This window comes from Oncorhynchus gorbuscha, linkage group LG19 (assembly GCF_021184085.1).
Source record: "Oncorhynchus gorbuscha isolate QuinsamMale2020 ecotype Even-year linkage group LG19, OgorEven_v1.0, whole genome shotgun sequence".
Taxonomy (NCBI): Eukaryota; Metazoa; Chordata; class Actinopteri; order Salmoniformes; family Salmonidae; genus Oncorhynchus; species Oncorhynchus gorbuscha.
The window spans coordinates 11,508,326-11,522,616 of record NC_060191.1 but is presented as its reverse complement, the minus strand read 5'-3'; the positions used below and the strand labels follow the sequence as shown (position 1 = coordinate 11,522,616).

The window sequence follows — 14,291 nt, the reverse complement described above, 5'->3', positions numbered from 1 at the left end:
GTATCCGCTACGGGTCCGCGGTCAAACGACCATCCCTCATCACTGTCAAACGTTCCCTAAAACATTTCTGCGAGCAGGCCTTTCTAATCGACCTGGCCCGGGTATCCTGGAAGGATATTGACCTCATCCCGTCAGTTGAGGATGCCTAGTCATTCTTTAAAAGTAACTTCCTCACCATCTTAAATAAGCATGCTCCGTTCTAAAAATGCAGAACGAAGAACAAATATAGCCCTTGGTTCACTCCAGACCTGACTGCCCTCGATCAGCACAAAAACATCCTGTGGCGGACTGCAATAGCATCGAATAGTCCCCGCGATATGCAACTGTTCAGGGAAGTCAGGAACCAATACACGCAGTCAGTCAGGAAAGCAAAGGCCGGCTTTTTCAAGCAGAAATTTGGATCCTGTAGCTCTAACTCCAAAAAGTGGGACACTGGGACACTGGGAAACTGTAAAATCCATGGAGAACAAAATCACCTCCTCCCAGCTGCCCACTGCACTGAGGCTAGGTAACACGGTCATCACCGATAAATCCATGATAATCGAAAACTTAAACAAGCATTTCTCAATGGCTGGCCATGCCTTCCTCCTGGCTACTCCAACCTCGGACAACAGCTCCGCCCCCCCGAAGCTACTCGCCCAAGCCTCCACAGCTTCTCCTTTACCCAAATCCAGATAGCAGATGTTCTGAAAGAGCTGCAAAACCTGGACCCATACAAATCAGCTGGGCTTGACAATCTGGACCCTCTCTTTCTGAAACTATCCGCCGCCATTGTCGCAACCCCTATTACCAGCCTGTTCAACCTCTCTTTCGTATGGTCTGATATCCCCAAGGATTGGAAAGCTGCCGCGGTCATCCTCCTCTTCAAAGGGGGAGACAACCTGGACCCAAACTGTTACAGACCTATATCCATCCTGCTCTGCCTATCTAAGGTCTTTGAAAGCAAAGTTAACAAACAGATCACTGACCATCTCGAATCCCACCGTACCTTCTCCGCTGTGCAATCCGGTTTCCGAGCCGGTCACAGGTGCACCTCAGCCACGCTCAAGGTACTAAACGATATCATAACCGCCATCGATAAAAGACAGTACTGTGCAGCCATCTGCATCGACCTGGCCAAGGCTTTCGACTCTGTTAATATATTCTTATCGGCAGACTCAGTAACCTCGGTTTTTCTAATGACTGCCTTGCCTGGTTCACCAACTACTTTGCAGACAGAGTTCAGTGTCATCTGGCAGTCTCTCTGGGGGTACCACAGGGTTCAATTCTCGGGCCGACTCTTTTCTCTGTATATATCAATGATGTTGCTTTTGATGCGGGCCATTCCCTGTTCCACCTCTACGCAGACGACACCGTTCTGTATACTTCTGGCCCTTCCTTGGACACTGTGCTATCTAACCTCCAAACGAGCTTCAATGCCATACACAATCCTTCCGTGCCCTCCAACTGCTCTTAAACACTAGTAAAACCAAATGCATGCTTTTCAACCGTTCGCTGCCTGCACCCGCACGCCCGACTAGCATCACCACCCTGGATGGTTCCGACCTAGAATATGTGGACATCTTTAAGTACCTAGGTGTCTGGCTAGACTGTAAACTCTCATTCCAGACTCATATCAAACATCTCCAATCCAAAATCAAATCTAGAGTCAGCTTTCTATTTCGCAACAAATCCTCCTTCACTCACGCCGCCAAACTTACCCTAGTAAAAATGACTATTCTACCGATCCTCGACTTCAGCGATGTCATCTACAAAATAGCTTCCAATACTCTACTCAGCAAACTAGATGCAGTTTATCACAGTGCCATCCGTTTTGTTGCTGAAGCACCTTATACCACCCACCACTGCGACCTGTATGCTCCAGTCGGCTGGCCCTCGCTACATATTCGTCGCCAGACCCACTGGCTCCAGGTCATCTACAAGTCCATGCTAGGTAAAGCTCCGCCCTATCTCAGTTCACTGGTCACGATGGCACCACCCACCCGTAGCACGCGCTCCAGCAGGTGTATCTCACTGATCATCCCTAAAGCCAACACCTTATTTGGCCACCTTTCCTTCCAGTTCTCTGCTGCCTGTGACTGGAACGAATTGCAAAAATCGCTGAATTTGGAGACTTTTATTTCCTTCACCAACTTTAAACATCTGCTATCTGAGCAGCTAACCGATTGCTGCAGCTGTACATAGTCCATATGTAAATAGCCCACCCAATTTACCTACCTTATCCGCATACTGTTTTTATTTATTTACTTTTCTGCTATTTTGCACACCAGTATTTCTACCTGCACATGACCATCTGATCATTTATCACTCCAGTGTTAATCTGCAAAATTGTCATTATTTGCTGCTATGGCCTATTTATTGCCTACCTCCTCATGCCTTTTGCACACAATGTATATAGACAATTTTTTTCTACTGTGTTATTGACTTGTTTATTGTTTACTCCATGTGTAACTCTGTGTTGTTGTCTGTTCACACTGCTATGCTTTATCTTGGTCAGGTCACAGTTGTAAAGGAGAACTTGTTCTCAACTAGCCTACCTGGTTAAATAAAGGTGAAATTAAAAAATAATTTAAAAAAGAGACAGGAGAGAGAGAGAGACAGGAGAGAGAGATAGACAGGATTATGAGACAGACATGAGAGATAGTGGGGGAAACGGTTGAGGGAAGGAGGGAGGAACAAAGAGATGGTGGGGGTGGGGTATGAGGACAAATGGAGAAAATATGACAGACCTAGCTGGGGCGGAATGAAGATGTCAGTCTAGAAGAGTCTGTGAACTACAGTTTACCAGAGAGTATATGTGAGCACAATCAAAGCACAGGGTGGAATATGTTTGCGGAAGTGTTTTGATAATAACAGTATTCTCCAGACATTTAGAGGTAATTGCAGGCCCTGAAAGTAATCATTTTAAATATTTACACACATCCATTTCCTCTCTTTTATATTTCCCCCTGATCGACTTAACATGCAAAACAAATCTGGAGCTGTATTACAAAGAAGGGAAACAAAATCTTAGAACAAGGCTAAAAATACGACATGTACTTGAGCGTGCCAGGAACATTTTCCATGCTGTTTTGAGGAGAGACAATGCATTAGAGATTGGTGTGCTATTACTTGCTTTGATCTGACAGATTACAGCAATGTGTCTTATCCTGGATTCACGATGGTCTGTCAGTTCCCTCTCCTATGTTTCTTGAGTTGGAGAATTATGGCTCAACATTTATGGCTACCCCATGTTGAGAGGGCGTGTTTTCAGCTCGTCACATTTACATATTCTGTTTATCACTGAGAAACACAACGGTGCCTCCATTTCTCACCCAGTAAGACTCAATAGAAAGAGAATACTTCATTTCCATTTTATAAACCCTTCTTCACCCGTCACATCATTGGAAGAAGTGTATTCACACAGTATATATTAACCACAATACAAAAATGCAATGGACTCTATAATGATCTCAGGCTACTGCCAACACATTTCCATAACTATTTTATCACATTTTTTAAAGAAAAGTTGCAATACTTTTGCACACATTGGAGTAAACAGCAATTCAAATCAAACTGGGAATTAATTAAATGACATACAGTTGAAGTCGGAAGTTTACATACACTTAGGTTGGAGTTATTCAAATTTCTTGTTAACAAACTATAGTTTTGGCAAGTCGGTTAGGACATCTACTTTGTGCATGACACAAGTCATTTTTCCAACAATTTTTTTATAGACAGATTATCTCACTTATAATTCACTGTATCACAATTCCAGTGAGGCAGAAGTTTACAAACACTAAGTTGACTGTGCCTTTAAACAGCTTGGAAAATTCCAGAAAATTATGTCATGGCTTTAGAAGCTTCTGATAGGCTAATTGACATAATTTGAGTCAATTGGAGGTGTACCTGCGGATGTATTTCAAGGCCTACCTTCAAACTCAGTGCCTCTTTGCTTGACTGCAAACGTTCTTTGCTTTACGGAGACATGGCTTACTGGGAAAACGCTATCCAGGGCGGTGCAGCCAACGGGTTTCTCCACGCATCGCTCCGACAGAAACAAACATCTCTCTGGTAAGAAGAGTAAGAAGAGTGGCGGGGGAGTATGCCTCATGACTAACGGGACATGGTGTGATGAAGGAAACATACAGGAACTCAAATCCTTCTGTTCACCTGATTTAGAATTCCTCACAATCAAATGTAGACCGCATTATCTTCCAAGAGAATTCTCTTCGATTATAATCACAGCCGTATATATCCCCCCCCCAAGCAGACACATAGATGGCTCTGAACGAACTTTATTTAACTCTTTGCAAACTGGAAAACATTTATCCGGAGGCTGCATTCATTGTAGCTGGGGATTTTAACAAAGCCAATCTGAAAACAAGACTCCCTAAATTTTATCAGCATATCGATTGCGCAACCAGGGGTGGTAAAACCTTGGATCATTGTTACTCTAACTTCCGCGACGCATATAAGGCCCTGCCCCGCCCCCCCTTTCGGAAAAGCTGACCACGACTCCATTTTGCTGATCCCTGCCTACAGGCAGAAATTAAAACAAGAGGCTCCCACGCTGAGGTCTGTCCAACGCTGGTCAGACCAAGCTGACTCTACACTCCAAGACTGCTTCCTTCACGTGGACTGGGACATGTTTCGTATTGCGTCAGATGGGAATATTGACGAATACGCTGATTCGGTGTGCGAGTTCATTAGAACGTGCGTCGAAGATGTCATTCCCATAGCAACGATAAAAACATTCCCTAACCAGAAACCGTGGATTGATGGCAGCATTCGCGTGAAACTGAAAGCGCGAACCACTGCTTTTAATCAGGGCAAGGTGTCTGGCAACATGACTGAATACAAACAGTGCAGCTATTCCCTCCGTAAGGCTATTAAACAAGCTAAGCGTCAGTACAGAGACAAAGTGGAATCTCAATTCAATGGCTCAGACATAAGAGGCATGTGGCAGGGTCTACAGTCAATCACGGACTACAAGATGAAATCCAGCCCAGTCACGGACCAGGATGTCTTGCTCCCAGGCAGACTAAATAACTTTTTTGCCCGCTTTGAGGACAATACAGTGCCACTGACACGGCCTGCAACGGAAACATGCGGTCTCTCCTTCACTGCAGCCGAGGTGAGCAAGACATTTAAACGTGTTAACCCTCGCAAGGCTGCAGGCCCAGACGGCATCCCCAGCCGCGCCCTCAGAGCATGCGCAGACCAGCTGGCCGGTGTGTTTACGGACATATTCAATCAATCCCTATACCAGTCTGCTGTTCCCACATGCTTCAAGAGGGCCACCATTGTTCCTGTTCCCAAGAAAGCTAAGGTAACGGAGCTAAACGACTACCGCCCGTAGCACTCACTTCCGTCATCATGAAGTGCTTTGAGAGACTAGTCAAGGACCATATCACCTCCACCCTACCTGACACCCTAGACCCACTCCAATTTGCTTACCGCCCAAATAGGTCCACAGACGATGCAATCTCAACCACACTGCACACTGCCCTAACCCACCTGGACAAGAGGAATACCTATGTGAGAATGCTGTTCATCGACTACAGCTCGGCATTCAACACCATAGTACCCTCCAAGCTCGTCATCAAGCTCGAGACCCTGGGTCTCGACCCCGCCCTGTGCAACTGGGTACTGGACTTCCTGACGGGCCGCCCCCAGGTGGTGAGGGTAGGCAACAACATCTCCTCCCCGCTGATCCTCAACACGGGGCCCCACAAGGGTGCGTTCTGAGCCCTCTCCTGTACTCCCTGTTCACCCACGACTGCGTGGCCACGCACGCCTCCAACTCAATCATCAAGTTTGCGGACGACACAACAGTGGTAGGCTTGATTACCAACAACGACGAGACGGCCTACAGGGAGGAGGTGAGGGCCCTCGGAGTGTGGTGTCAGGAAAATAACCTCACACTCAACGTCAACAAAACTAAGGAGATGATTGTGGACTTCAGGAAACAGCAGAGGGAACACCCCCTATCCACATCGATGGAACAGTAGTGGAGAGGGTAGCTAGTTTTAAGTTCCTCGGCATACACATCACAGACAAACTGAATTGGTCCACTCACACTGACAGCGTCGTGAAGAAGGCGCAGCAGCGCCTATTCAACCTCAGGAGGCTGAAGAAATTCGGCTTGTCACCAAAAGCACTCACAAACTTCTACAGATGCACAATCGAGAGCATCCTGGCGGGCTGTATCACCGCCTGGTACGGCAACTGCTCCGCCCTCAACCGTAAGGCTCTCCAGAGGGTAGTGAGGACTGCACAACGCATCACCGGGGCAAACTACCTGCCCTCCAGGACACCTACACCACCCGTTGTTACAGGAAGGCCATAAAGATCATCAAGGACATCAACCACCGAACCACTGCCTGTTCACCCCGCTATCATCCAGAAGGCGAGGTCAGTACAGGTGCATCAAAGCTGGGACCGAGAGACTGAAAAACAGCTTCTATCTCAAGGCCATCAGACTGTTAAACAGCCACCACTAACACTGAGTGGCTGCTGCCAACACACTGTCATTGACACTGACCCAACTCCAGCCATTTTAATAATGGGAATTGATGGGAAATGATGTAAATATATCACTAGCCACTTTAAACAATGCTACCTTATATAATGTTACTTACCCTACATTATTCATCTCATATGCATATGTATATACTGTACTCTACATCATCGACTGCATCCTTATGTAACACATGTATCACTAGCCACTTTAACTATGCCACTTTGTTTACTTTGTCTACACACTCATCTCATATGTATATACTGTACTCAATACCATCTACTGTATGCTGCTCTGTACCATCACTCATTCATATATCCTTATGTACATGTTCCTTATCCCCTTACACTGTGTATAAGACAGTAGTTTTGGAATTGTTAGTTAGATTACTTGTTGGTTATCACTGCATTGTCGGAACTAGAAGCACAAGCATTTCGCTACACTCGCATTAACATCTGCTAACCATGTGTATGTGACAAATAAAATTTGATTTGATTTGATTTGATTTGACATCATGGGAAAATTCAAAGAAATCAGCCAAGATCTCAGAAAAAAATTCATCCTTGGGAGCAATTTCCAAACACCTGAAGGTACCACGTTCATCTGTACAAACAATAGTACGCAAGTATAAACACCATGGTTTCTCAAATGACTGCCTCACCTGGTTCACCAACTACTTCTCTGATAGAATTCAGTGTGTTAAATTGGAGGGCCTGTTGTCCGGACTCACATCAAACATCTCCAATTCTAGAATTAGCTTCCTATTTCGCAACAAAGCATCATTCACTCATGTTGCCAAACATACGCTCGTAAAACTGACCATTCTACCGATCCTCGACTTTGGCGATGTCATTTACAAAATAGCCTCCAACACTCTACTCAACAAATTCGATGCAGTTTATCATAGTGCCATCCGTTTTGTCACCAAAGCCCCATATACTACCCACCACTGCAACCTGTACGCTCTCGTTGGCTGAACCTCGTCGCCAAACCCACTTGCTCCAGCTCATTTACAAGTCTTTGCTAGGTAAAGCCCCGCCTTATCTCAGCTCACTGGTCACCATAGCAGCACCCACTCATAGCATGCGCTCAAGCAGGTATATCTCACTGGTCACCCCCAAAGCCAATTCCTCCTTTGGCTGCCTTTTCTTCCTGTTCTCTGCTGCCAATGACTGGAACGAATTGCAAAAAAATCAATGAAGCTGGAGACATACAGTATATCTCTCTCACTAGCTTTAAGCACCAGCTGTCAGAGCAGCTCACAGGTCACTGCATCTGTACATAGCCCATCTGTAGAGAGGTTAAAGCGTTGGACTAGTAACCGGAAGGAGCTGACAAGGTACAAATCTGTCATTCTGCCCCTGAACAAGCAGTTAACCCACTGTTCCCAGGCCGTCTTGAAAATAAGAATATGTTCTTAACTGACTTGCCTGGTAAAATAAAAAATTCTATATTCATTTATTTATCTTGCTCCTTTGAACCCCAGTATCTCTACTTGCACATTCATCTTCTGCACATCCTACCATTCCAGTGTTTAATTGCTATATTGTAATTACTTCGCCACCGTGGCCTATTTATTGCCTTACCTGCCTTATCTTACCTCATTTGCACACACTGTATATGTACTTTTTCTACTGTATAATTGACTGTGTTTGTTTATTCCATGTGTAACTCTGTGTTGTTGTATGTGTCGAACTGCTTTGCTTTATCTTGGCCAGGTCGCAGTTGTAAATGAGAACTTGTTCTCAACTAGCCTAACTGGTTAAATAAAGATGAAATAAAAAAAATAAAAAAAATATGGGACCACACAGCCATCATATCACTCAGGAAGGAGACGCATTCAGTCTCCTAGAGATGAACGTACTTGGTGTGAAAAGTGCAAATCAATCCCAGAACAACAACAAAGGACCTCGTGAAGATGCTGGAGGAAACAGGTACAAAAGTATCTATATCCACAGTAAAACGAGTCCTATATCGTCATAACCTGAAAGGCAGCTCAGCAAGGAAGAAACCACTGCTCCAAAACAGCCATAAATAACAAGACTAAGGTTTGTAACTGCACATGGGGACACAGATCGTACTTTTTGGAGAAATGTCCTCTGGTCTGATGAAAACAAAATAGAACTGTTTGGCCATAATCACCATCGTTATGTTTGGAGGAAAAACGGGGAGGCTTGCAAGCCGAAGAACACCATCCCAACCGTGAAGCACGGGGGTGGCAGCATCATGTTGTGGGGGTGCTTTGCTGCAGGTGGGACTGATGAGCTTCTCAAAATAGATGGCATCATGAGGAAGAAAATGATGTGGATATATTGAAGCAACATCTCAAGACATCAGTCAGGAAGTTAAAGCTTGGTCGCAAATGGGTCTTCCAAATGATCAATGACCCCAAGCATACTTCCAAAGTTGTGGCAAAATGGTTTAAGAACAACAAAGTCAAGGTTTTGGAGTGGCCATCACAAAGCCCTGACCTCAATCCTATGGAACATTTGTAGGCAGAACTGAAAAGAGCGTGTGCGAGCTAGGAGGCCTACAAACCTGACTCGGTTACAACAGCTCTGCCAGGACGAATGGGCCAAAATTCACCCAACTTATTGTGGGAAGCTTGTGGAAGGCTCCCCGATACGTTTGACCCAAGTTAAACAATTTAACGGCAATGCTACCAAATACTAATTGAGTGTATGTAATCTTCTGACCCACTGGGAATGTGACGAAAGAAATAAAAGCTGAAATAACTCATTCTCTCTACTATTATTCTGACATTTCACATTCTTAAAATAAAGTGATCCTAACTGACCTAAAAGATGGCATTTTTACTGGGATTAAATGTCGGGAATTGTGAAAAACTGAGTTTAAATGTATTTGGCTGAGGTGTATGAAAACCTCCTACTTCAACTGTACAAGTTGTGGTGCGGGTAGCTTACACTTTTCATCCTCCTTCACATTGTGAGAGGGCATCAGAAATCATCATCTAAAGACAGTCGGACCACAACCACATGATTTTAATTGTCCATTTAGTTGTTATGGAGAATTATAAAGTGTAGACAATGACATTCTAGATTCTACTGAAATGCCATGTTCCACTGCTCTGCAGAATATTTAGTTTAGCCTCTGCAGCAGTGCTGTTCAATTGATATAATTGAATGATTAAGCCAGCACAATGTTATATCATTGCATTGTTTTGTATTTATTATGGATCCCCATTAGCTGCTGCTGGAGCTTTGCTGGATCTGAAAATCCTCTTATTAATTTCTCCCCATTCTGAGTTTTCTGGGGTTTCTAATTTTGTTTTGCTACCATACACCTGGCTCTGGCTGGTATTTCATGGCTTCCTTTTCCTTAGTTTCCTCAGTCCTAGGGCTGCAGGTAGTGAGTGATCTGACACACACAGGACTAGCTGCAGTAGTGAGTGATCTGACACACACAGGGCTAGGTGCAGTAGTGAGTGATCTGACACACACAGGGCTAGGTACAGTAATGAGTCATCTGACACACACAGGGCTAGCTACAGTAGTGAGTGATCTGATATAAACAGAGCTAGCTACAGTAATGGGTGATCTGACACACACAGAACTAGCTACAGGTGTGAGTGATCTGCTATAAACAAAGCTAGCTACAGTAATGGGTGATCTGACACACACAGGACTAGCTACAGTTGTGAGTGATCTGATACAAACAGAGCTAGCTACAGTAATGGGTGATCTGACACACACAGGACGAGCTACAGTAGCTGTTGTATGAATGTGACACCTGACGAGAAATGTACTTAGATGGCAATTAATTATATGAGAGTTAGTGCTGTGTGTTTCAAATTATTTATCACCATGGGTATGCATGTCCTCAAACATGTATGCTGGGCTCTGCCTGTCTGTTGTTGATCTGATAAAAGAGAGAGAGACACACACACAAAGCCTTGAGCTGACGATGAAGGACATAACACATCTAAAAGTATTCAAAGGTGTCCTGGTGACCGCAACACCACGGTTCTCTGCTCTTCAGGCATAGCAACAGCACAGCGAGGAAGTGTTACTATGGAGATTGTCAATCACTGCGTGCCTTTTTGTCTGCCCAGCTCCTGCTGCTATAGTATTGGTCCTCATACATACTAACAAGTAGCATTGTATTGTTCCCTGCATGGTTGCTTCTCAACAAACAGCCTTGATACTTAATATTCATCAGGAAATCACCATGTGTTTTCCCCTCTTCTCAACACCAAGCTGGCTATAGTTCTGAAGTGTTGTTTTCTCCTCTCCTCAACACCAAGCTGGCTATAGTTCTGAAGTGTTGTTTTCCCTTCTCCTCAACACCAAGCTGGTTATAGTTCTCAAGAGTTGTTTTCTCCTCTCCTCAACACCAAGCTGGTTATAGTTCTGAAGTGTTGTTTTCCCTTCTCCTCAACACCAAGCTGGCTATAGTTCTGAAGAGTTGTTTTCCCCTCTCAACACCAAGCTGGTTATAGTTCTGAAGAGTTGTTTTCTCCTCTCCTCAACACCAAGCTGGCTATAGTTCTGAAGTGTTGTTTTCCCTTCTCCTCAACACCAAGCTGGTTATAGTTCTGAAGTGTTGTTTTCCCTTCTCAACACCAAGCTGGCTATAGTTCTGAAGTGTTGTTTTCCCTCCTCAACACCAAGCTGGCTATAGTTCTTAAGTGTTGTTTTCCCCTCAACACCAAGCTGGCTATAGTTCTGAAGAGTTGTTTTCCCCTCAACACCAAGCTGGCTATAGTTCTGAAGACCTGTGTAACTGCGTTCGTCTGTTGAAAGAAGAGAGTCGGACCAAAATGCAGCGTGTTGGTTACTCATGACTTTAATGAAATGAATAAACGCGGTACATGAAATAACTGAAACTAAATACAAAAACAACAGAATGGAACGTGACACTAATTCCAGCCTATCTGGTGACTACAACACAGACAGGTACAATCACCCACGAAATACAAAGCGACACTCAGGCTGCCTAAATACGGTTCCCAATCAGAGACAACGATAAGCACCTGACTCTAATTGAGAATCTCCTCAGGCAGCCAAGCCTAACGACACCCCTAATCAGCCGCGATCCCAAATAATACAAACCCCAATACGAAACACAACATATAAATCCATGTCACACCCTGGCCTACCCAAACATATAACAAAAACACAAAATACAATGACCAAGGCGTGACAACCTGTTTTCCACTCTCCACAACACCAAGCTGGCTATAGTTCTGAAGAGTTGTTTTCTCCTCTCCTCAACACCAAGCTGGCTATAGTTCTGAAGAGTTGTTTTCTCCTCTCCTCAACACCAAGCTGGCTATAGTTCTGAAGTGTATGAGATAATAATAAGGGAGTGTGATTGAGTTTTAAATATTTCAAGCAGCATTAACATCCTGATTATATGGGCCCTAGCCACAGGGAGAGCTCTCCAGTCGATGATATGAAAGGGGGTCGGGGAGATTTCAAGTGTTTTCACTTGGTTTCACCCTTCAGGTCTAATCAGAAGCCTCTGCATGTGACGGGGTTTGATCTGGCCAGCAGGGAACACGAACACGCCAGCCCTGTTTACCTGGCTGGTGCGGGGAGGCCTGGAGGCTGCAGGGAGTTCTGGGAAATACTCCCGACACTGAGATGTCGTGAACGTGCACACACACACACACACACACACACACACACAGAGGGGCAGAAGGAGCACTTCAAAGCAACATGTCGGCAGCACATTTATTTATTAAGCAAAACAAAACAATGCACACTAGAGACATTACCACTAATTAAGCAACCAGTTTTACTGAGAGAACAAAAGGAGCCGATAAAAGGAGGTAAATTGCTGGTCCCTGGAATGTACTTCCTGTTTATTAGTGTATTGTTTGTGAAACCACTGTGGGAGCTGCATGGGAGAATCTATGGTGCATTCAGCACCAGCCAGAACACTGTGGCTGGGATGTTGGTGCCACGCACACGCACATGTGCTGTACACAAACACACGCACACACACCCACACGTACTGTACACACACACGCTCACGTACTGTACACACACACGCTCACGTACTGTACACACACACGCTCACGTACTGTACACACACATGCTCACGTACTGTACACGTACTGTACACACACACACACACTCATGTACTGTACACACACACACACACACTCATGTACTGTACACACATGCACACGTACTGTACGCGCACACGCACACGTACTTTACGCACACGTATTGTACACACACGTACTGTACGCACACATGCTCACGTACCGTACACACATGCTCACGTACTGTACACATGCTCACGTACTGTACACGTACTGTACACACACACACACACACTCATGTACTGTACACACACGCACACGTACTGTACGCACACATGCTCACGTACTGTACGCACACACGCTCACGTACTGTACGCACACACGCTCACGTACTGTACGCACACACGCTCACGTACTGTACGCACACACGCTCACGTACTGTACGCACACACGCTCACGTACTGTACGCACACACGCTCACGTACTGTACACACACATGCTCACGTACTGTACATGTACTGTACACACACACACACACACTCATGTACTGTACACACATGCACACGTACTGTACGCACACATGCTCACGTACTGTACGCACACACGCACACGTACTGTACGCACACATACTGTACGCACACGTACTGTACGCACACATGCTCACGTACTGTACACACATGCTCACGTACTGTACACATGCTCACGTACTGTACACGTACTGTACACACACACACACACACACTCATGTACTGTACACACACGCACATGTACTGTACACACACATGCTCACGTACTGTACGCACACACGCTCACGTACTGTACGCACACACGCTCACGTACTGTACACACACGCACACGTACTGTACGCACACGCACAGGTACTGTACGCACACGCACACGTACTGTACGCACACGCACACGTACTGTACGTACACGCACATGCACACGTACTGTACACACACGCACACGTACTGTACGCACACGCACACGCACACGTACTGTACGCACACGCACACGTACTGTACGCACACGCACACGTACTGTACGCACACACGCACACGTACTGTACACACACGCACACGTACTGTACGCACACGCACACGTACTGTGCGCACACGTACTGTACGCACACGCACACGTACTGTACGCACACGCACACGTACTGTACACACACGCACACGTACTGTACACACACGCACACGTACTGTACACACGCTTTCCTCCTAATTATTATCCATCTCAACCTCACCTGATTTTTTTGGGGGGTCCCTCAGGTTCTCCGTACAGGGACAAGATCACCATAGCGATCCTGCAGCTGCAGGAAGAAGGAAAGCTGCACATGATGAAGGAGAAGTGGTGGAGGGGGAACGGTTGTCCGGAGGATGAGAAGAATAAGGAGGCCAGCGCTCTGGGGGTCCAGAACATCGGGGGCATCTTTATCGTTCTGGCGGCTGGACTCGTCCTGTCGGTGTTCGTGGCAGTCGGAGAGTTCATCTATAAGTCCAAACAAAACGCACAGCTGGAAAAGGTAAAGCAACATCCTTTCACGTATAGCCAGGTTGCAATGACAATGTGCCTGTGTGTGGATCTTATTATACAGAGATTCTTGACAAGGAGAACACCACTTTTCTATTAGCGTTGTGTTTTGGCCTAGCTTACATTTATTTTGTGGTTTACAAAATATAACATTTTTATCACATTTTTTTTCTGACATAAAAAGCACAACATTTTGAAAGTAGAGACATTTAGTCTCGTTGTATTTGCACTAAACCATCT

At 45.3% G+C, this 14,291-nt stretch overlaps 1 protein-coding gene across 4 annotated transcripts in view; it reads left to right on the top strand.

Annotated features, from left to right (window-relative positions):
• LOC124005477 (glutamate receptor ionotropic, kainate 2) overlaps positions 1-14,291 on the top strand; it is a 285,082-nt gene that overhangs the window by 260,820 nt on the left and 9,971 nt on the right. For all 4 annotated transcript variants that reach the window (XR_006833621.1, XR_006833620.1, XM_046314778.1 and 1 more), the window contains exon 16: positions 13,790-14,043. Coding sequence is in view for 2 of the 4 variants with exons in the window: in XM_046314778.1 (XP_046170734.1) it covers positions 13,790-14,043 (254 nt within the window). In the remaining 2 variants the exon portion in view is untranslated. The remainder of the gene's footprint in view (positions 1-13,789; positions 14,044-14,291) is intronic.